Source organism: Notothenia rossii (genome assembly GCF_949606895.1).
Source record: "Notothenia rossii genome assembly, chromosome: 3".
NCBI classification, from domain to species: domain Eukaryota; kingdom Metazoa; phylum Chordata; class Actinopteri; order Perciformes; family Nototheniidae; genus Notothenia; species Notothenia rossii.
The window spans coordinates 92,885,713-92,910,549 of record NC_136901.1 but is presented as its reverse complement, the minus strand read 5'-3'; the positions used below and the strand labels follow the sequence as shown (position 1 = coordinate 92,910,549).

General features: G+C 38.9%; 1 protein-coding gene across 1 annotated transcript; it reads right to left on the bottom strand.

The window, feature by feature from the left end:
* Positions 1-189: 189 nt before the first annotated feature.
* slc25a48 (solute carrier family 25 member 48) lies at positions 190-22,747 on the bottom strand. The gene is made up of 7 exons (XM_079669512.1): positions 22,573-22,747; positions 20,142-20,185; positions 19,040-19,111; positions 15,139-15,391; positions 9,768-10,055; positions 5,975-6,108; positions 190-2,490 (listed from the first exon to the last, which is right to left on the bottom strand). The coding sequence occupies exons 1-7, from the start codon at positions 22,625-22,627 to the stop codon at positions 2,386-2,388; spliced, it is 951 nt and encodes a 316-aa protein (XP_079525638.1). The 5' UTR covers positions 22,628-22,747; the 3' UTR covers positions 190-2,385.
* Positions 22,748-24,837: the final 2,090 nt, after the last annotated feature.

Here is a 24,837-nt window from a genome sequence, read left to right as displayed (position 1 = left end):
AATTTACACAACCGACAGACAGTGCTTCTGACAGTGACCTGTTATCAGCTGTCTGCGGGCAGAGGGCCAACCCAGGCTGAGATCAAACATGAAAACCAACAACATGTAAACACTACAGATAACAGATAAGCTCATTGTCACCACGCTGTCACTGACATCGTTCTGAGAAGGGAAGGTTCAGAGAAACACTCTCGTTTAAAATCTTTATATATTTACAATATGACAATTTAGTCTCTCCATCAACTTGAATGGCAGTATACATATTTACAAGTATGTACATGACATGAATACAAATTATATTTCTTTAAATATTTATTATTAATTTATATATAAAGAGACTTTTGGTCTATTATGATTGTCTGACAAAGGCATAACTTCTCAACAACTACTATGTGTTTTTTAATCTACAAACGTAAAGATTTTCAGTCTAAGGTGAAACGTTGTGCTGTAGATTATGTTGATATTAATAAGTAAACATTTATGCTGCCTTATAAAGCAATAACATGTAACAGAATGGTTTATATGTATCTGGATCAATGCACCTGTATTATTGGTATTGTGATAACTAACTTTTCTTAATATAAGAAACACAACAATTATATTTACAAGTGGCAGCAACATGGGATGCACATTCAGTCCATGTGCATTTAAAGGCAACAATTCACGTTGTGAAACCACACAAAGAGCATTAGTTCATTGCAAACTCACCTAGTTAAGGTACGAATTGAAATGGGTTAACACACTGATTAAGAGTGAATAATTAACATATATTTTCTCATTAATGTGCAAAAAAGTAAACAAAATACAACTGAAATTAAAGTGGACCTATCATGCTATATGTTAATAATATAGTGTAGGACCATACCTATATAAGGCATATTTATACTTTTTATTTTTCAAAATACAGATCATGCATTTTAGCCATTCCTCATTTCGCTCAATGTAACACTGTCTTTGTATCATGGGCTGATTCTGTGAGAACAGCACCATCTACAGGCCTGACATATGTACTACAGCGTCTCCAGCGCTTTCCAACGGCAATGTCCGTGGCTGTCTCCTCCTGATTGGTGGAGTTGGCCTAATAGCCGTAGCGCCACTTCTGTGACGTCATAAAAGTGTTCAAATCTGGATCAGTCTGTATCAGATCCGTTGCAGCCCCTTTTTAAGAGATTTGGGTATGGAGGAAAATAGAGAGGGTTGTGTTTTCTGACACTTGGTGAGTTCCCTGGAACACCGGGGACACACGTTCATGTATACAAGACGTACAAAAGTGCATTTTGCTTGATAGGTCACCTTTAAGTGAAAGCTTAATTGAAACAAACAAATCAACACTGAAAGCTAAAACAAATGTTACATTTAGATTCAGGTGTGTTGAAAATGTCACATCCTTTTATAAAATCATTAATTAAAATGTTAATCCTGCACAGATCTTACTTTTAAATGATTTTATAAAGACCACATTGTGACTAAAAGTTTAATTTGGTGTTTGCAGGTCACAGGACGTCCTGTTTTAAACTTAGCTAAGTTCTAGTCACGCAATTAAATTAATATTTAAAGAAGTCAATGTAGATACAGATGTGACGTTAACAAAGAGGTATAAAGAGCCTTAATTAAACAGAAAATGATTATTTTCTTCTTCTGTCTCAGCGCAGACTGATCCCAAACATATAATCTGACCTTCTTGCCTACAAGCCACCAAAAAGGGAACACAAAGCATTTTTTTTCCTTAGCAATACTCAACTTTTCCAATAAATAATTACATCAAAATCCTCCATGTGCCCCGTTAGCTATGTTACGCTTATAGCATTAGCTTATATTGGCATTAGTATTATAGCATTTATTTGGCAACTACTGTTATGTGGCAGCTATCAGGACGAGTGATTGTTGATTTTACACCTGACTTATCACCATAACGTAATAAAGCTATTTAGCTATAAAGCTAGCCATTGTTGTTCATGAAACCAGTGTCAAGCTATCAATAAAGATTACAAGCTGAATTTGTACAATCCAAAAATCAGTAGCTACTAATCGCAAAGCTACCAGAAATAGCAGAGGCATTTTAAGGTATTAGCATTACATATGCTAGCTTTACACACAATACATGTATTTAATAAGTAGCCTACTGCAACCGGTGCTAGCCAGGAACTCACAGATTATTTCTGTGTCCTTATTCTAATATAAAACATATTTTAAAACTTCACAGTCTTTGTGTTACAGACGGGAAATTAGCTTCACAGTGCAGTGTTCAACAGCTGAGGTGAGTTCAGCTAAAGTTAGCATTAACTTTAAATCTGCTAACTCACAGCTACAGAATACTGATGCCTGCTAGCTCATTTAGCCTCACTGAGTTTTGATTCCTTTTCGCACCAAAGTGTTTCCTCTGTCCTAGAAGCTTCTGAAGAACTGCAGGGAGAGTTCGTAGGTCAGGAACATGGTGGAGCTCATCGGGAATCCTCGGATAGCATTTACTGACGCGCCGCGGAAGAAAACCTGCGAACAAGAAGGTGCAGTGTTAGCAACTGTTGTTTTCCAGAATAATCACATAGTTAGCAACAGCCCTGATTTAAAAGAGGAAATATTGTGCCCTTTGTTCAAGTTCAACCCTTGTATCATGTTTACATGCTTTAATGTTCGTAAAACATAAATGCTGTGATGTGTGTCCATACTTTAACAGTATTCAAATGGCACCATGACCACCTTCTACAATATGGAACCTTTAAAGTATGTATCTAAACCGGTGTTTCTCAATCTTTTTCATACCAAGGACACTTAACCAATAAAAAAACACTCGCGGACCACCTAACTCCACAAATATAAAAAAACACGTCGTTTTTCTAGAACAGATTACAAATCGCCTGAAAATGGTACAAGCAAGTGGCAACATGTGTGATGAAGGTGTTGCGCTGGGCTATATCATGCAATCGACAGTGAAACTTAACCTCGCTCCATTGCGGAGATATTACCGCGAGAGTGCGGAAAACTGAAATGTATTTATTTATTTCAAATGTGAAATGTTACCAATATACTCACAGACCACTAGGGGGCGCTCACGGACCATCAGTGGTCCGCGGACCACACTTTGAGAAGAAGCACTGAACAACCAATATGAGTCCAAACAGTTACTTAGAATTAAAGATAAGGATATTTAAAAAGATTAAAAAAAAATATTAATTAAATTAAATCTAGTATAACATGTATTTGTATCTGTGGTATTTGGAGAGGGTAGCTCATTACAAAATAATGTGTAAAAGTAATTTAGGTAATGAATATAATCACATTTTCAAGTTTTATCTTTGAAAATGTGTCAGGTTCCCAAATAAATCCAAGATATTTAATTATGTATTTTATTTTATCCATATTGTTTTATGCTCTGTAACTTTCAACAGTGGTTTGTTGTTTACCTACAACATACATTTGAGTCATTATTAGACCCTTTTCATAATCTTTGTTTGTTTAGTTTCCTTATTTTTATTAGGGTTTCATTACAGTTTCACCCATGTTCATTTTAATATTGAGACTCCTGCACATCCCTGTGTATATTAATATATAAGAGTTCTTCTTTAAAATCAGCACAGCTCTCCACAACTTTATATTCTAGTATCTTGTCAGTTTGTACTGCACTTAGTTTTGTGTGAATTTAGATTTTGTAAATATTTATCTTGTTTTTTTTTAAATGGTTCGTATAATAGTCCTTTGTTTGCTCCTTTTCTACAAGATGTTTCCTCCTATACTGTGTTTATGTATGCACCATTAAACACCAAAGCAAATTCCCTTATATAAGTGTAAACCTACTTATCAATAAATAGATTAATATTCTGAGAAATGACACACACTCATTGATCCGCTCTGACCTTCTGTTATTGATCACAGATCTGCTGTTTGCTGAATCACAGTTAAAAAGTCTCGACAGTTCTTCTACATTTTGTAACCTGATAAACATTGTTCCCTGGACGCCACATGCTTTTGATTTTAGTCCAAAAACGTGATATTCACCTGATGCAACCTCCATGGCATCTTCTCTAAGCAATGAACTTTCTATTTGGATAAAATCCATCAAAACTTTGTATTTTTATAATAAAGTAATCTATATTTTTCTGTTTTTTGACGACTGACTGCCTCCAAGTTGTCACCAGTTTGTTTTTCATATATCATGCAGATAGTGATCTTTCTGGATCAATATCTGTATGCCGTCTGGATGCTTGGCTGGATGCCAAGAGTTCATTCACTCGCAGAATCACGTGGTCCAGATAAACCTTCAGGGAATTGAGTTCAGAGGAAACAGCTCGAGGATTTTTTTTTAGAATTCACCTCCAAACGTTTAACCGTGTGTTTGACGTGCAGCGGATAGTACAGAAAGCTGGACCAGTAAAAGTTATCTGCTGATTTTGAGAGGAAAATTATATATTTCATAGAATCTTTAACAGCAATCTAGGATGGGATGTGAGGCCAATTCAACAATCACAATAAATAATGTAGAAATAAGAAACTTTCCGAAGCTAGTTATTGAGTATGTCACTATCACCAAGCAGTGTAGAAAACAAACATGAGGGTGCGATTGAAAGCTTGTCATGTCACTAGCATAACAACACAATTGTATTTACTGCAACCATAGGACAATAAAGATTTATTTATTCTTCGGCTGCGAAGGTTGAAAATTGTTATCTGAGGCGATGACGAACCACTTTATCAGTTTTTATTAACAGTCACACTCATATGGCATCTACTGCCTCTGCTCGTTCCCTTGAAGATTGTTTGATTACCCATCACTTCCAGTATAACACACTGCCTCTCTCTTGAGAATAACCAGTGCATTACGACATTACAGTCTCTAACAACGTTTGATTCTGGAATCCTGACTTTATATACTGTAGGGTGTTTGAAGGCGGAGCATAAGGATGAATGAATGCTGACAGTGGTCAAATGTATTCAGGGGGTTATTCAGAATTCAGATTTGTAATTCATATATCAAAAATGCGGCAGAAAGTTTAATATATATGACTTTTAAATATTACATTTCAAAAATGTAATAGTATTGTTACAAGAGATGTCCCGATCCGATCACGTGATCGGGGATCGGAGCCGATCCCGTGATTTTCAAAAGATCGGAATCGGGAGGAAAAAAATCGGGGATCGGGATTATTTATTTTTTTTATAAATACTTTTTTAAAATGTTGTATTCAATGTTACAAAACAAAAATGACCATGTTCAAGTCTTAAAGTCATCCTGAGGCCTTAGTTTTGGTTTCAAATTACAGAACATCTTGTATGTGTTGCTTCTTTGGGGCTTGTTTTCAGAGACCTGCTTATTTCTCTCAAATCTGGCAACAGAGTGGGCGCAGTGTCTAATTGTAGCAGTAAGCTAACGAGCACTGATAAGCTTTATTTTGTTTTGATCCAATGCTGCACAACTGAACTGATCCAATGCTGCTGTGAAAGAAAGAAGCTATATCCATGTTGGATAGAATATCCAATTTAAATAAAAAAATAACCTTAAGGGACAACTTGAATGCTTTTTTTCTCTTAATGCATTGCATAAAGATCGGATCGGGAAAAATCGGTATCGGCAAATTGTCAAAATCAAATGTTCGGAATCGGATCGGGAGCAAAAAAAGGTGATCGGGATATCCCTAATTGTTACTGGCTGCTATTTATTTCAATTAAATTAAATTAAAGGCTTTATTGTCATTTGCAAATTAGCTACAGTTTAGATATGGCAATGAAACACTTCACTCCTCCAACAGAGCACCATGAATATATATAGGACATAGAACAAATAAAACAGATCAAGTGGTGCAAGAGAATGTTTTGAGATATGCAAGTAAATCGAATAAAATAGAAATAGTGCAAGAAGAGTCTTTAACAACCTAAGTCTGCAACGACAATGAAATAACGCGTTCAGCATCGCCGTCTGTCTCACAGACTTGTTAGGTTTGTGTTCCTGAGGTAAGTCCTCTTTAGGACAGGTGTATCTCACCTGAGCGCCCTCCGTCCGGTAGCTGTGGACGATGCAGTGCACGATGCCTTTGTACTTCCTCTGCAGCGCAGCGTCCGCCTGCAAACGGCTCTTCACCACGTCAGCGGGGGTGGCCGTCACCCAGGAGATAGACCCTAGAGAAGAGAGGAGGAAAAGCTTTAGCTGCTGCTGTCAACGTGAGGAAGCAGAAACACTGCCGGGGTTACGGTCAAACTGTCAATTTTAAGGAAGGTGTCTAACGGAGTGGAATGACCCAGGAGTCTCAGCCATGATCTGGCATAATTAATCTCTTTTCTGAGATGAATGTATTTGTATGCATGGCCCTTGTTGAAATAAATAGATAATAAAAAAAGAAAAATAGCTGTTCAGATTCTGTAGATCAGCGGTTCCCAACCTTTTTTAACTCAGGGCCCATTTACGAATCACATTTTTTTTCGCGGCCCACATTCAACCATAAACAATACGAAGGCTAAATAAAGTTCTGATTGGTCGATTCAGAACATGTGACACGTTGTTAATCCAGTAGAACAGACCGTTGTCAAGGACTGTATTGACCGTTGCTAAGGAGGATCGAGAAAGAGAAAAGAATGGAGGTTAAAATAAAAAAATCTATGTTTCCACACACATCATAATATTTTGCAAATTATTTGGCGGTAAATATTGAATTTACATTTACACCCTTTAATATTTTATTTGGGCTTTTAGATGAAGACCGCACACAGTTAATAAATACAATTATTCTTCTGGCTAAAATACATACATATTTTTAAAAGTCAATCAAGGAGTAATCTTAATTTAAGGTGTTTGAAGAGTAGATTAAAAATACAATTTATTTTGAAAAAAAGTATTATATATTATATATTATGATTATATTATTAACATGCCATGAAATGTGAAATAATGAGCTCTAACGAAGAGTGGGATTAAAGGAACAATAACTAGGCCATGTTGTGTTTTTAGTGGTTTTAAACACGACCGAACAGACCGTTGTCAAGGACTGTATTGACCGTTGCTAAGGAGGATCAAGAAAGAGAAAGGAAAGAAGTTTCGAAACAAAAATAATTCTTAATCATGAAATGTTTCCACACAAATCAATGTTTTGCTAATTATTTGGCGGCCCACTTGCAATGCGTTCGGCCCACAGGTTGGGAACCGCTGCTATGGATGATAGGAAAGAGGCTTCAATGCTTCCTTTATTATCTCCTTTAGGAAACACTAGGGCACTCTTTAATAAAGGAAAGGAGATAATGCTGTCCCACAAAACCTTGCGGCAAAAACACTCACTGTGACACAACATTTTGCCCATAACGGAAACGACAGATCCTGTTATGGTGCTTATCCTTCATTTTAGATATTATAACTGATATGTCATATATTGATTGCATGGTAAATTATAGCACACCTGTTTTACCACAGAACAAGGAGTATATCGATTAATCAAGAAATGTGCAGCCTTACAGGATGATCTATCCAGGATTAATTCATTAGATTTATTGATAATGAAAATACTTGTTGGATGCAGCCTTACTTTAAAGCTTTCCTACAGTATGACAACTAATTGCTTTATATACAAAATTACTTATATAACAATAAGTATTCCTGCTACAACATATCTATAGATTTCAAATTGCTCTGCAGAGCGGGCAATTCTTAGTTTCTGAAATAAAGAGTTAACTTAAAAAATGTAAAAAAAAAATCTTTACATGCAGGCCTGATGGTGGGCTTAACACCAACACATCTGTGATTTCTGCTCTGCTGAACCTCTGAGTCTAAAACACCACCTGCCTGCACTGTTTACACATACACACGCTGAGCACCCCCATCTGCGAGGCTCCACTAGCACCCACCCCCCCAAACGCGGCACAGTTTCGCCGTTGAGAGAGTGTGTGTGTGTGAGGAGCTCCACAAATTGTTCCATTGGGCTGTCGTTACGTCACTTGGTTCCCGGAAGAAAAAAATGGAAAAAGAGAAATGTCCAACGAGGCGTTCTGGGGCAGCATAGACAGGTCTTCTCCACGCCCTTTGTGAATCGGAGTGGACTGAATGCTACTTCAAACCCCATGATCTCTGATTCCAAATAAATAGATTTGAGTTGTACAAGTGTTTATCTTGTTTTCTCTTTATGTATTTGACTCCCCAGTCTTTGGACTACAGCCAAACTAATTTCCATCAACCTCTTCAGGCAAACTGCACCACACTAAATACAGAACATATATCCTAATGTATTGATTTGGAAAAGCTGGAAGATAGACAAAGGGTCTTCAGCAGGATAATCTCCGTATAACACCACTTTATGATTTTTGAAGTAAAAAGCTAATGTTGGGCTATAAAGGAACTACAGCACGGTCACATGACCTCACGTCACCACCGCTAAGCTAAAGGAGGCTAATGTTGGGCTGTAAAGGAACTACAGCACGGTCACATGACTTCACGTCACCACCGCTAAGCTAAAGGTGGCTAATGTTGGGCTATAAAGGAACTAAAGCACGGTCACATGACTTCACCACCGCTAAGCTAAAGGAGGCTAATGTTGGGCTATAAAGGAACTACAGCACGGTCACATGACTTCACCACCGCTAAGCTAAAGGAGGCTAATGTTGGGCTATAAAGGAACTACAGCACGGTCACATGACTTCACGTCACCACCGCTAAGCTAAAGGAGGCTAATGTTGAGCTATAAAGGAACTACAGCACGGTCACATGACTTCACGTCACCACCGCTAAGCTAAAGGTGGCTAATGTTGGGCTATAAAGGAACTACAGCACGGTCACATGACTTCACGTCACCACCGCTAAGCTAAAGGAGGCTAATGTTGAGCTATAAAGGAACTACAGCACGGTCACATGACTTCACGTCACCACCGCTAAGCTAAAGGTGGCTAATGTTGGGCTATAAAGGAACTACAGCACGGTCACATGACTTCACGTCACCACCGCTAAGCTAAAGGTGGCTAATGTTGGGCTATAAAGGAACTACAGCACGGTCACATGACTTCACGTCACCACCGCTAAGCTAAAGGAGGCTAATGTTGAGCTATAAAGGAACTACAGCACGGTCACATGACTTCACATCACCACCGCTAAGCTAAAGGCGGCTAATGTTGGGCGTGATGGTGCTTAGTCGTCTCATTTAGACATTAAATGGGGAATTTACTGACTTATTTTATGTCGTAGAACAAAACATTAAAATCTCTTCAGCTCGTGTTAACCACAGACCTTATTTCAGACCACAACAACCAAAAACACATTCATAAAAAAAACATTCACTTCCAGGGGACACATTTATGAGATGACCTGCCAGTCCTCCAGCCAGCCAGATGGCCACCTGAAAGTTAGCATCTCAAATTCATTTAAAACAAATTTCACTGTTTTGTGACTGGCATGTGTCCCTATTTCTTTGACAGTTTGAAGACATTTCTCACTAATTGTTGACAGTTCAAAGAACCAAAAACACAAAGAACCAAAAACACATTCATAAAAAACCGTTTTCTGAATGTGTTTTTGGTTCTTTGTGTTTTTGGTTCTTTGTCTAAAAACTGACCATAAATAGTGACATATTTCTTAAAACTGTCAATGAATAGAGAAATATGTCTAAAAACTGCTTCATGTTTTATTGTTTTTAAACATTTTAATTATGTTCATTTATTATTGTGATTTTTTGTCATACTCAGTAAAGCACTTTGAGCTGCGTCAAGCATGAAAGGCGCTATATAAATAAAGTGTATTATTATTATTGACTTCCAGGGGACTCATTTCAAGGTTTTACAACACATCGACTCTCTGTGAGATTTACCTGCCAGTCCTCCAGCCAGCCAGATGGCTCCTGGATGGAGGGTGGAGGAGGCGTCGGGCTTCATCAGGTTGCAGAAGAGGGTGTAAGGGATGAAGTAGAGTGTGTACCCGGGGACGTCCCTCAGGATCATGGCCCCGGCGCCCCGGTAGAGGCCCTGGAGACCCTCCGTCTGTAAGGTGCTGCTGATGCAGTGGATCGGGCCTCGATACAGACTCTGGCTGGGCATGGCGATGGAGCGCAGAGGCATGTTGGAGCCGCTGGACAAACTGCCCGCCAGGTTCAAGTTCTCTGTGGGGAGTAACAAGTAGACCCGTTAGCAGTATACTTCATTTTCTGCACCTGTTTTCCTCTGATTTCAGCCTGATAGCTGCTCATTATTTTATACCTAGGATGTGTACTTATTACATTTGTATTTTATTAACGTGTGGTTGTATACTGTATTTAATATGTGAGTCTACTCATTGTATTTGACTTTTATTTGCACCGTCCCATTTGCTGTAATGATGTTCATTCTGTTCTGATTTTGTGATTTCTTTGTTTTTTCCCCGATATATTTCAATTGAAGTTTCTGCTTCAAAGCATTTGACAAAAAAAAGGAACCCATGAAGGAAAAAATATAAACAAGAAAGGTGTCAAGAGAAAAAATACAAGTATACAATGACAAACATATATAATAATGCATTTCAAATTTAAATAAAAAAATATATGCATAAAAAATAAATTACACATTAATAATTATAACAATAATAAATACATCGAAAAGTTATAATACATTTTTAACACTCAAAAACAAATTGAAACTGGAAAATCTTGAAAGAACTGCTTTGGTTTGTATTCAATGGTCCTCTCCCACATCAACTACTGTCTGATACGCTGCTCCAATGCACTCTGCAGCTCTAAGGCCACTGGACTCCCTGTATAATCAAGCACTCAAAACACTAGACCAAAGCCATTCCGGTATCATCATTGTTAAAAAGTATAATCTGTTCTGCTGGGAAAATCTCATAGTTTACAAACATGCCTGCTTAGTTTATAAAATCACTCGTGGGTTGGCTCCTCCTCCTCTGGCTGCCTTCATCCGCCTAAAGCCCACCTCAACCAAGGCTACCAGTGCACTTGTACTAGTACTCTACTGCACCATCCCGTTTAGGAAAAGTGTATTCAGCCAGGCTGTCTTTTCATTCCACGTATCATCAATGGAATTCAATACCACAATCAATAAGAGAGTCCTCATCCTACTACTCATTCAAGCACAGTGTTATAAAGTGGCTCATTGATAACCAACGGTGTCAGCACTGATGTGTTTGTGTGTGAGTGAGTATTGTGAATGTTTTCTTTATTATTATGACTTGCTCCTTACAGTACCTGTATTCAGTGATGTTGTCTATTGTGGCAAAGGGGCTATCGGTGAAAACCAGCCTTTTGGCTCATTTGAGTACATGTACATGTTTTTAATATGTTGATTCATGTACACTGTCCCTTGTTTTAAATAAATCAATTCAATTCATATTTTCAGAAGTTTCCACATTTCCTGTCCTCAAACTCTTGAAAAACATGCATTTAGGAAGCGAATATTATAATATGCGACGAGGATTGGGAAGAATCATTCAAGTGGGACATACAATAACAAACAGTCCAACATGGAGGGAATTTGATTGGAAGGTGAAATGAGATATTTGAACACCCCATCTATCACTTCAAAATATAGCAATCCCTCTAATTTGTGCTGGAGGGGCCGTGGACGGGTGGGAGACTTCACACATATATTTTGGGACTGTCCAACCATGCAGGGCTTCTGGAAGGATGTTCAAAAGGAGATTAAATGGGTGCTGGGCATTACCTTTACTTTGGACCCAGCACTTATACTGGGTATACTGCCCAGTGATATGGACAGAAATGTAGCTTTCTTACTAAGAATTCTTCTTCTAATTGCGAAAAAAGTTATAACGGTCTCGTGGCTAAACCCGCAGCCCCCCAATATAGTCCACTGGAGAAACAGGGTAAAAAAAAATTATTTAATGGAGAAAATCACAGCAAGACTACAGCTGAAAACGGACAAATTCGAAGAAAAATGGTCTATGTTCTCTAGCAGCACCTCTTTACTTATTTATTTTTATTTATTTTATTCACTGCACTTGTACTTGTTTCATCTGGATGGTAAAGCACTGGCTCTTACTATCATAATGGGTCAGGTATTGTGCGATCATGTTTCCGATGAGGGGGAGTGATAATATCTGTAATATGTTGATAATGCTTGCACAATATAGAAATTGAGAACACTAAGAAACTGTATGTCCTTTTGGTGCCCAAGGAGGGTATGTATGATTAATCCTGGTTTACAACAGCTGCAGTTATATAAGCATCTCCATGTATGTTCTATTGATGTTATGTATGAAAAAAAAATAAAAAGTAAAAAAGAAACATGCATTTAATAAACACTTGATCAAATCTAATGATGTATGTCTTAAAGGTGGGGTATGTAATTTATTTCAGAAACACTTTTTGTTATATTCCATGGAATGCTCTTAACATCCCGATAGCAATGAATACATTAAATGCTTTGACAATAAATCCATAAAAATCATCATCTGTGGAAGCCATTCTGTAAAAGGCACGACCAATCATCTGAGCCGGCCCGGCTAAAGTAACTGGATGGCCTACCTGCCTACCTGCCTTCCATCTGTGCACAAACTTATCTCGTGCCCTCATTCACTTTAAAAACATGCATTTAATAAACACTTGATCAAATCTAATGATGTATGTGTTAAGTTCAGCAGATATTAGTGAACTTGGGTATTTCCATTTTTCAACACTGCCATTGAAAAACAAAACGAAACCAATCGGTGACTTTGCAAAGATATTTTCTAAAGAACTCTTACATGTAAATACTTCCTGCTGTAAAATGGGAATGGAGCCACCAATCTAGGAAAGGCTTTATCCAAAGTTTAAATTTAGATTATTATTACATTTCTTGGCACCGTCAGGACACATTCCCTGTGGTTGGTGGTTGAATGACTAACTTGTTATCATAGAGATTAGAATAAAAAAAACTATTTCTCTCCGAACAAACATTTATCAGGACTATCAAATCCAAACAATTAAGACCACAACGAAACTCAGGTTTTTATCTGATGCTTTCCGTCACTTTGCACTATCAGATACCAGATGTATTAAAAGTCGAGGCCAAAGCGTGTTTGAAGAAGTCAATAAAACGTAATCTCGTGAGGAGAGGTGTGAAGGGTGTGTTGCCGGACATAGCAAACAAATGAAAGGCTATATCAGTGTTTCACGTGCCAAGTTACCTTGTAACTAACCTGCTCTGAACTCGGTTTATTGGTTTACTGCCAACCATAACCCTGAGGAAAAGATATCTGTAAAGCTTATCGAATCCTTTGTGTCATCTTCAATAAACTGAAATAGGTTGGAGAGAAGTATTTACCTGTGTTCAAATGTAAAGTGAAAGTAAGAGACACATCAATCAAAGCGCATTTCACTTTAATCACAACGTTGGTTCTCAGCTCCATTCAGCAATTTAACTTTGACATATGACTGACTTTGGCTGGGCGAAATGTCGATAATATATCAATGAATTTGGAAATTTAGTGTTTTTCTCAGTAGTCACCAGACGTGTAGCTTCACTATTACCGTAATTTTCGGACTATAAGCCGCGCCTTTTTTCCCATTTTTCGACGCTGCGGTTTATATAACGGTGCGGCTAATCTATGGATTTTTACAGCTAACGGCCACTAGGGGACCTCCTAAATCTATGGGTTTTACAGATTACAGTCCACCACCTTTAACTCTATGGGCTCTATGGCCGGTCCGCGCCTCCCACCTTTAAGCGGCGGGCTCCAGCAGGAAAAGCTGGAGGCCGGAAAAGAGTGAGACAGGTAGCGCGCAAAAGTAAAAGTGGAACCGAGAATGGTACGAGAGACAGAACGAGAGCAAGACAGACAGACATTACGAGAGCGAGACAGTTTGTCCCCGTACCACTGGTTGAAAACCACTGCTGTAGATCACTGCCGGTACGTGCGCTGGGAGCGCACCGTTTAAGTTTGAAAGTTGAAAAGTGTGTGTGTCTGAAACGCTATGTGATACAGTACAGTTTACACAGCACATGTTCTGTAGCTACTATTGCACTAAATGGTAACACTTGAATACGTTATGCAAATATGCAACTTGTTTGTTGAAATGTTAATAAATGGGAGCTTCCTCAAACAGCCATCTCTTTCCCGACAATCCCCTCTGTGCACGAACCCTTACATATGGTAATGAAACATTAAAACACCTGCGGCTTATAGTCCAGTGCGGCTTATATATGTACACATCATTCAATTTAGCTGCTGCGGCTTATATTCAGGTGCGCCTTATAGTCCGAAAATTACGGTAATCGCCTTTATACATTTTGTCCAATAAGTAAACAACCCTCGGCACTTCTAAGTTGAACATTTCTCAAAGGAACAATGGGATATTAAAAAGGGTGATGATGCCTGGTGTAGGTTAGGCTGTAATTAGGGTCAAAAAGCGAGGTTTGCTGCTTGGATTTAAATGTCTCAACTTCTTTTACAAGTCATGGCGGTTATTCCAGAGATAAGGAGCACGGTAGGCAAATACTAGGATGGTGTTTCCTTTACGATGCTATTAGCTCAGATAGGTAACCTGGTGCAAGACCTTATGAGTTAAAATAACTTTAAGCTGGCTTAAGATTGTACTGGTACTCAGGATTATAGTCGAAGCATTCTGACCAAGCTGAAGAATGAACAAGAAGAACTGGCATTACAATAATCTAATCTACAGGATTTACAGTATATGTAAAACAAGGTTAACATTTCAATTGCCACTTTATTACTCCCGATTTAACTGCCAGTAATGTTCAGGTTGTGCTGTTCAACATATATTTAAAGCATAAGTGGAATTATCCAATGAGCTTTAGAGTAGAGGGGTCTCAATTGAGTGGGATTGGGTTCACTTTTTTAGGGAATAGGGTTTTTTAAGTACCATAAACACCTGATTGATATTTATGTATGAAGTGTATACCAACTTTTTATACTGACAAAACACTGATCTAGTCTCATATATCGCAATATCGATATAAAATCCAAATATTTCCCTGCTCTATGTAAATGATGTTCCAGATATAAAATGGTATAACTAGTATTTAATTCAAAAAGTATTGAACCAATCATGTTTGAAGTGCTGTTTTGATTTGAAATTGTCATTTTTCCTTCCTCCAAGTTGAACAAAAACAGTCAGAGATCCCCTTGTGTTTCACATTGTATTATTTGCTTTTGAGAAAGGAATAATTTATTCCTTTTGCTTCTCAAAATGGGGGAAAACGAGATCCCAGCCAAACAACCAAACCCTGATTTACCTGCCAGAACCATCTGTGTTTGCATCTGCAGGCGGATCTTCACCAGGTCCACTGGAGCTCCTAGCCCCACGGACACCAGCCCGGTCAGCATGCTGGCCAGCGTCAGGTCCATCATGCCGCAGGGTTGCCGTCCGTCTCCATAGCGATACTTGCTAATAAGTCTCTGTATGTTACTGAAGAAGCCAAACACAGCCGAGTTGTAAACGGTGATGCTGGCCAGAGGGAACGACATGCCCTTAAAGAAGCCCATCACCTGAGAGACAGACAAAGAGAGGGGGGGAGTTACTGGAAGAGCTTCATCAATCAATCTGTGCTATATAAAGGGGACAATAGAGGTATAGCATGAACCCAAAACACTTTAGTTAAAAAGGGAACACACAAGAACCAAGAATACGGAAAGCGCATACAACATAAGCAACCAAAAAGAAGAGGGGGAAGAAGTACACGTGTGTGTTGAAGTGTAATTGTATGGCTGTATATGTATCATTAATATGTGAACATTTGAAATATGTGTTAATGTTGTTTTTATATCATATTATTGTGTAATTATTTTTGTATTTTGATGCTTTGGCAACATTGTTTATTTTAACTTTCATGCCAATAAAGCCCCTTTGAATTGAAAGGACTATGTTTCTTAAAGAGGCCCTATTCTGCTTATTGGGGTTTTCCCTCTCCTGTTGTGTGTTCTATATGTTTTAGTGCATGTAAATGGTCTGCAAAGGCTAAAAGCTCTGTGTTCCCTCCACCCCCCTGCCTGAAACGCCTCCATTGGACTCCTTTGTTTACTTCCTGAACATAAAGACATCACTATGTAACACTCACACTCCTATTGGCAAGTGCTCCAACACATTGTACGTGATAAACTAAGGGGGCGGGACATCTCTAAGCGGTTGACCAATCACAACAGAGCCGGCCAGCTAACCAATCAGAGCAGGCTGGGCTCTGGTTTCAGACAGAGGGTGAAAAGAGGTGCTGCAGCAAAGGCAGTATGAGAAAGATACAGAGCTTTTTGAACATTAAAGCCCGGAGACAGCACGTAAACAAAATACAACTGTGAAGCTGAAAGTTAGCATAATAGGGCCGTTTAGCAAAAGTACTAATATCGAATTGTTAAAATATACTTTTACAACTAAGTTCTGCATTTAAAATCTTACTTGGGTAAAGTACAAAAATATCAGCATGAACATTTAAAATTAAAAGTAGTCATTGTTCATAATGACACATTTTGGAATCATATATATTCAATTATAAAGTTTGAAATGTGTGTTTTAAAGATTTTCTACCGGAGCTTTATGAAACTGAGGCCGGAAGATGCAACAAATACTGAGGTGGAAATGTCTGTCTTGAAAATAGCCTTGATATGAAACTGGAATGTAACAAAATAAAAATATGTCCCAAAGTGATCCAAAAAACCCAAAGTAGGAATTTTTGTAAACTCTCAGGTATACTTAGGTTGTTTCGGGCAAGCTGTGAGCAGAAAGAGAAACTGGAGAAGTTTGGGCCAAATACTTTCTCTTTGTGGAAAGTGTTCCCTCTCAGCAGGAGAGAGGCTTCAGTACAAAACAGCTGTCTGGATACATCATGTGACCTGAGGTTCATGCAGCGCTGTCAAACTTTAAATTAATCACGACAAGTCTGTGGAAAACACAACAACCTGCTAAGCTTACTGTACATCAAACAGATGTAGTGGAAACTTTTATTGAATTCTCACAAAGCCCTGTTACTAATTTAACATGACTAACTCCTTCTGTTTCACAAATGATAAGGTTTGTTGATCTACTGTCCTTATTTATCGTTTCAAAATCCAATATCCTTTACTACAATGTTCAAAAATATTCAATAACAAGTAAAAGTTAAAAAGTTTGGCCCAAGTTGTGTGTGTACAAATCTGAATCTATAAAGTACAAACTTGTAGAGAAGTAAAAGGTACAATATTTCCCTTTGAATTATGAGTAGAAGTATAATGTGGCGCAGAAACAAAATACTCAAAGAAAGACAGTACCTTTAATTTGTAGTTAAGGACAGTCCTTAAATACATGCACCTTCCACTCTGGTTAATGCCACAATGAAATTAACCTTACAAAGTCCTGCTGAGAAACTGGGTCATTGAGGCGTCAAAACAAAAACAACAAATTGATTTGAGCCAACAATAGAGAGAGATCATTAGCCAGGCCCAGTTCCCAAAGAGGATCAATGTGTTGTTTTTACTGCAGAAAGTAGAACAACCGATGTAACTGTGGAAAACAAAATGCATTTTCTGTGCAGTGTTGCTTTTCAAATAAAAGTAGCTCTTGCTCTAATATGTCAGCAAATGTCCCAACATTAGCCGCCTTTAGCTTAGCGGTGGTGACATGAAGTCATGTGACCGTGTTGTAGTTCTTTTATAGCCCAACATTAGCCACCTTTAGCTTAGCGGTGGTGACATGAAGTCATGTGACCGTGTTGTAGTTCTTTTATAGCCCAACATTAGCCACCTTTAGCTTAGCGGTGGTGACGTGAAGTCATGTGACCTTGCTGTAGTTCCTTTATAGCCCAACATTAGCCGCCTTTAGCTTAGCGGTGGTGACGTGAAGTCATGTGACCGTGTTGTAGTTCCTCTATAGCCCAACATTAGCCGCCTTTAGCTTAGCGGTGGTGACATGAAGTCATGTGACCGTGTTGTAGTTCCTCTATAGCCCAACATTAGCCTCCTTTAGCTTAGCGGTGGTGACATGAAGTCATGTGACCGTGTTGTAGTTCCTCTATAGCCCAACATTAGCCTCCTTTAGCTTAGCGGTGGTGACTTGAAGTCATGTGACCGTGCTGTAGTTCCTTTATAGCCCAACATTAGCCTCCTTTAGCTTAGCGGTGGTGACAGGAAGTCATGTGACCGTGCTGTAGTTCCTTTAGAGCCCAACATTAGCCTCCTCTAGCTTAGCGGTGGTGACGTGAAGTCATGTGACCGTGCTGTAGTTCCTTTATAGCCCAACATTAGCCTCCTTTAGCTTAGCGGTGGTGACAGGAAGTCATGTGACCGTGCTGTAGTTCCTTTATAGCCCAACATTAGCCGCCTTTAGCTTAGCGGTGGTGACGTGAAGTCATGTGATCGTGCTGTAGTTCCTTTATAGCCCAACATTAGCCACCTTTAGCTTAGCGGTGGTGACTTGAAGTCATGTGACCGTGCTGTAGTTCCTTTATAGCCCAACATTAGACACCTTTAGCTTAGCGGTGGTGACAGGAAGTCATGTGACCGTGCTGTAGTTCCTTTGTAGCCCAACATTAGCCACCTTTAGCTTAGCGGTGGTGACGTGAAGTCATGTGACCGTGCTGTAGTTCCTTTATAGCCCAACATTAGCCACCTTTAGCTTAGCGGTGGTGACGTGAAGTCATGTGACAGTGCTGTAGTTCTTTCATAGCACAATATTAGCCACCTTTAGCTTAGCGATGGTGACGTGAAGTCATGTGACCGTGCTGTAGTTCCTTTGTAGCCCAACATTAGCCACCTTTAGCTTAGCGGTGGTGACGTGAAGTCATGTGACCGTGCTGTAGTTCCTTTATAGCCCAACATTAGCCACCTTTAGCTTAGCGGTGGTGACGTGAAGTCATGTGACAGTGCTGTAGTTCTTTCATAGCACAACATTAGCCACCTTTAGCTTAGCGGTGGTGACGTGAAATTGTAGTTCCTCTATAACGTTAGCTTTTTACTTCAGAAATGATACAGTGTGTTAATATGTGGAAGATTATACTGCTTAGCAAAACTTTTAAGTATCATAAATGTGTGTTTGCCACAATTCTTATTTTAGGCAACTTTCAAAAATCCCATTGCTTTTCTGGAGGGAACCAGGAAGATGCTACATTCAAAGTCAGCCTACAAAAATCCGTCTTCCCTACACCGACTGCTTTTATGGATTTTGATGCTTACCGTCTCCTTCCTGTAGATGGTGAGGATGCAGTGCATCATGTTCTTGTATCCTTTCCCCGCCTGGAGCCTCGTCTGCAGGAGGAAGAATAAACAGTTTCATAACAAAATACATACAAAATGTACAGATCAAAAACAAAAAACGCCTCACTTAAAGTTCACTACTTCAGGATGGCGATTTTGCCTGAGTTACCACACATTAGGGCTGCACGATATTGGAAAAAACTGACATTGCAATATTTTCTTCCCCAGCGATATATATTGCCATGTGAAAAAATACGGGAATTGAAGAAAAGACCGTTTTTTTTGTCCGCAAACCATCCTTTCTTGAACTTTAATGCTATACAATTGGTATTTTTTTTACGATATTTAACCGGATGAAGGATTTTATTCACGGACTTCTGGATCTTAAGTTATCAGAGCAACAAGCTGAGCTAGCTCGGTTATCCTGCTGTGATCTGATCAACAATGATTATGATTGGTGGTTTGCTGTGCGTGCAGATGTCACTCACTCAAGTGCCCCTGACAAGTTTTCCTTTTGTAGCAAGCAGCAAAATAATTGTAACATGACGTGTTTGAGGGTTCATTTGCCTACTTAATCTCGCACGTCCTAAAAAAAATATATATATTTACTTTACTTTTTTTTTTTTAATCGCACGTTCTGCGATGTCAATGCATGCTCATAACGCGATTATCGACACGACACGATATATCGTGCAGCCCTACCAAACATCCTCTCATCATGAATTACTCTTAGTGGTAAAATAATGTGTTCTCATGGCAACGCAACAATAAAACAGTGTGCGAGACAAACAAACATCTTCTTTAGGTTTCTGTTTTTACATGACACATGTTAGACGCTTGTATGCAAAGCGACTTACATACTCAATACTGTGGATAATCCCCACAGGAGCAATTTGAGGTGAAGTGTCTCAGGGACACAACGACATGCTGACTGCAGTGGGGTTTGAACCTGTGACCCCCTGATCCCAACACTAACACACAACCCACTGCGCCACACGCCTCCTCCTGTAGTCTTTTATAAACATCTGTAACCCAGGAGCAGACCGTTTGGTAAAGATGTGTTTATATTATTCTCAGATACCTTCACTGTGTCCAGAGGATGACCCACAACCACACTGCAAGCTCCTGCAGACAAATAAACAAACAAACAAACAAACAAACGACAATAATTAGTGCTTTAAAAATCTGAAGAGTGTTTGTGATAAGGACAAGCAGGGGTATTCTACAAAGATATGGCGCTGATCTTGTTTATGAGATATCAATTCTGATAAGAACATGACACCCGTATACAAGATGGCACCACGGACGTAAACAACAACAACAACGTGACGTCGGAGCTCTGTAAAAACAAAGCTGCCTCTGCCGTCTGACGCTCTATTTGGCAAGATATTTTTGAAGTAATTATACAGTTTTTGACGAACAGAAATATTGTTTTCTGGCATAACTTTAACATTCTTCGGGGAAAATCTGCATTTTGGTTTGAGGGCTTAGACTAAACACTGGGGAAAGGTTGTTTTTCCTTTTTTAGGATATAAAATACTGAAACCTAAATATATTTTTCAATGTCAAATTTCCTTATTATATTTTAAAATATTTACTGTCTTAGAATCTCATTTTGCTTCCACCTGCGTGATTTTCCCAGATTCATTTTCACTTATAAATATGTAATTTGCGTTGTTTGAGGGAGTCTGAAATCATGGGACTGCTTCTATGTAATTGTGCATATTATAATAAAATAGTCTGTTTGTTTGTGTTGCACGTGTTGCCATTCAAATGTATCGGTGTGCTTCCTGTTGTGTGGGATGTAGAGTCTGGTTGTTTGCAGGGTACAGAAACACACTGTGCTGCCATCATGGGGCCTCCGGGGCGAAAACAAGCCTTTGTGTCCTGATTAACCCTGTGTGTGTGTTTGTGTGTGTGTGTGTGTGTGTGTGTGTGTGTGTGTGTGTGTGTGTGTGTGTGTGTGTGTGTGTGTGTGTGTGTGTGTGTGTGTGTGTGTGTGTGTGTGTGTGTGTGTGTGTGTGTGTGTGTGTGTGTGTGTGTGTGTGTGTGTGTGTGTGTGTGTGTGTGTGTGTGTGTGTGTGCGCCTCAAAACTAACTATACAGCCAGTCTAGCCAGTAATAGACATGTTCTTGTTTCAAAGTGTCCAAATGTGTGATTAAGCAAAAGTTGACTTGTAGAAAATTCAACATTTTAAAGTTTTTATAAACGAGGTTGCTTTTTTAAGTCTTTTCTAATATATTTAAATGTCAAAAGAAATCCGTAAATCTTCCCTAATAATGGGAAAATACTGTGGTCATTCATCATATCGTGATATCTACAGATGTAACGCAATGATATATTCTGAAATTCCTATCGTGTTATATGTTGTGATTAAAATAAGAACACTTTATTAGTATGTTTAACAGCAGCTTTAACTGGACCAGAACGACTGTTTAGAGGAAATACCTGCCTCTAAACGGCCTGTTTGTCATCCTTTGTTTCTGCCTAGCAACAAACAAAAGAGCAGATTTATTTTCCTTTTTATGAATGAAGCCCCAAACACTGACACCAGATCAGTTTACAGACAAGAGGTGCTGCAGCAAACCATTTAAGACAAGATGAGATGAAGATAAGATAACATTGAAACTGGGATTAAGACTTTATTTAATCTGAGGGAACTTGTTGTGGAAAATATGGTCAACACAACTTTGTCTGTTTCTTGAATTTTGCATTTTGTGTTTATGTTTTTGCTCACTGCAATTGTTTCAATCAATTGAAAGCCATCATGTTACTTGAACTTCTGCACCATTCACAACAGATCATCATCAGTTTATTTCATTCCACAACTTTATTTCTTTGTGATCATTTTAACAACATGTCCTCAGAGTCAGAGGCCTACTTTTCGTTTTTTTCACTAAAATCCAAGCAGCACCAAGCAGCGCCCCTAGCGGCAGGACCTGTCCCTGCACCCACTCTCTTTAAACACGCTTTTTAAGTCAAATAGAAGTGTCTCCAATCCGCTGAGCAGTCACATGTAACACACCAACCATGGCTTTATCTCACTTCTGGGGTAAAACACTGGAGGTGTGTGTGTTTATCTATCTGTGTGAGGGGGGGTCTGCAAGCCCTCCTTTGTCAACACAGCATGTTCTTCTGCAAAAGCACGAACATAGCAGCTTGTGGGTGTTTTTAAACCTGTGTTCCTCCATGCACCGTAGCTATAATACTGCACCTTCTTTAATTTTACATTCTGCTTCGTGTTATTTCGTTTTAAATGAACATACTGTGCAACTTGTTTCAGGTATTGTAATTGTATGTTATCGTATGTTGCATTGTTGGAGGATGATTAACATGTTCCTTGCAAATACTACACTGCAGCAGTTGTGCAAATGGCAAATACAACCTTCATATTGTAATTAATTGTAATGTTTATGCAGCTTTAAAAACCCATTGAGTGCAGGAACTCTCTGAGACACTGGGAAACAGTCTTTCATTAATAGAAAGCTGGAAATAACTTGATGTCACTCACCGCCTATCAATCCTGCGATAAAGTCATCCATCCGAAAGCTCTTGGAGGTCTGCATCTTCTCTCCGAGACCTTTCACTTCTCGCCTCTCATCAACTCTCTTCCTCTCTCTTCCTCTCACACACTCAACAGTTTGGTGTTTTATTCACAAAGTATCCGACAGATCTGTTTCTGAGAGCACATAAATAGATACTTCAGAGTGACTGCTTTCATACGAGAACTACTTTAGCAGGTTGGCAGCAGCAGCCAATCAGAGCAGAGTTCCATTCTGAAGGACAGCTGTGTTAGCCAATCAGGGGAGAGCTTTCCACAGCCACACAGCCTATGGATGAGAGGGATGGAAATGAGCCATGAGACTGAGACTGTGATACGCTGTACATATTTTAAAGGAGCCTAAACTCTGTGTTTTAAAGTCAGTACTTTGCTGGTTTAAATACACAGTATATATCCTATTAGAAATACATGTCATTTGTATCATTGGGCTACATAAATAACACGTGATGATGACTATTTATCCCACATTTTCAATTCACATGAGGTAATATATATGAACATATGAACAGCAGAAATATAAGTACAGAGGATACAGTATAGACACAATGTATAATATAGAGTATAAGTGAGACTATACTGCGATAGAGACACCAATCAAACATATGTACCCTAAAATAACATATATTTTATACCAGTAGCATTATTTATACACACACACACGCACACACACACGCAAACACACACACACACACGCACACACACACACGCACGCACAGACACACACACACACACACACACACACACACACACACGCACACACGCACACAAGCACGCACGCACGTATGCACGCACGCGCACACACACACACACACACACACACACACACACACACACACACACACACACACACACACACACACACACACACACACACACACACACACACACACACACAGGGGGCCCCATGATGGCAGCCAAGTTTAACCGGTGTGTTTCTGCACCCTGCAAATAACTGGGTTAACAACAACAAGAAAAAATACAATAAATATAATAAAAAATACATATTTAAATACTCAAAGACATCGGCTGACATTGAAAAACTTAAATCGAAAATATATACAGGTCATACAAATACATACATATAATGTTAATAACAACAAATACATAAGGTAAAATGTTTTGTTTGTTTTCCGTTTTGGTCCCTTATTTATTTCATGTCATTTATTATTTATTCATTTGTAAAAGTATAAACATTAGCAACAGTCTCTCTAGTATTTTTCCAAAATGTTAATACATTCCACTTTGAAAGACACACAAGAAACAACAACAACAACAAAACGTATGATGACAAGAATGCAAAAATACATATTTAAAGACTTAAAGACATCGGCTGATATGAAATCACTTCAATTGAAGTATATAGAGTTATTGCAAATAATTGTTCATATTATTTAATCAATAATACATAAATAGCATTAAATATTCATTTTTTTTTATTTGTGTTTTGTCCCCTTATTTGTTTTATCTAATGTATTAGTATAAGACTCCAAAACGTTGTTACACTCTTGTTCATGCTGTCGGGTTATTCTTTACTTGTAACAGAGTATTCCTACATGACGGCCACAGTAGGCCTATATTCCTTTAGTCTCTATGGTATATTCTCATCGCTCCAACCGCTGGAGTTTCACCGCGGCTGTCAGCTGTGTTTACTCCTGTCATTCAAACAGGACGCGCTGGAGAGGGGGCGGGGCTTATTTCCATGTAAATACTGTGGTGGAAACCAACTACGACAAAATGAACCGATTTGACTGTGATTTAATTGTAATACACGTTTCAAAAATGATGCCGAAGTAACTACATACTGATACCGGTTAGTAACAAACATGAATTAATGCTTTGACAAGTCTGCAGACAAGACAGCAGGCGAAAAACCTTTTAAAATACGTGTTTTCTGAATGGATCAGTCAGGCTAAACTAACCTGTAGCTGCTCCGTCCACACTCACAACAACGTCCTAAGGACAGAATTAAAGCAGCGACTGTATTCGCCATGACACAGACAGTCTGTGGTTTGTAAATGTTTAACTTTTGTCCAGTTTCTGACCAGAGCTGTGAGGAGTTGATTAAAGAGAGTCTCGTACACACACACACACACACACACACACACACACACACACACACACACACACACACACACACACACACACACACACACACACACACACACACACACACACACACACACACACACACACTTCACTGTGCACGGCTGAACG

What these genes read in the sequence shown, in the direction of transcription:
- slc25a48 (XM_079669512.1), bottom strand. Translation starts at nt 22,627, where the DNA reads ATGCAGACCTCCAAGAGCTTTCGGATGGATGACTTTATCGCAGGATTG. An exon ending in AACACAGATGGTTCTGGCAG is followed by an intron (nt 10,056 to 15,138) that starts GTAAATCAGGGT and finishes TACTCCCCACAG; the next exon opens with AGAACTTGAACCTGGCGGGC. An exon ending in GCTGGCTGGAGGACTGGCAG is followed by an intron (nt 6,109 to 9,767) that starts GTAAATCTCACA and finishes TCTCTTCTCTAG; the next exon opens with GGTCTATCTCCTGGGTGACG.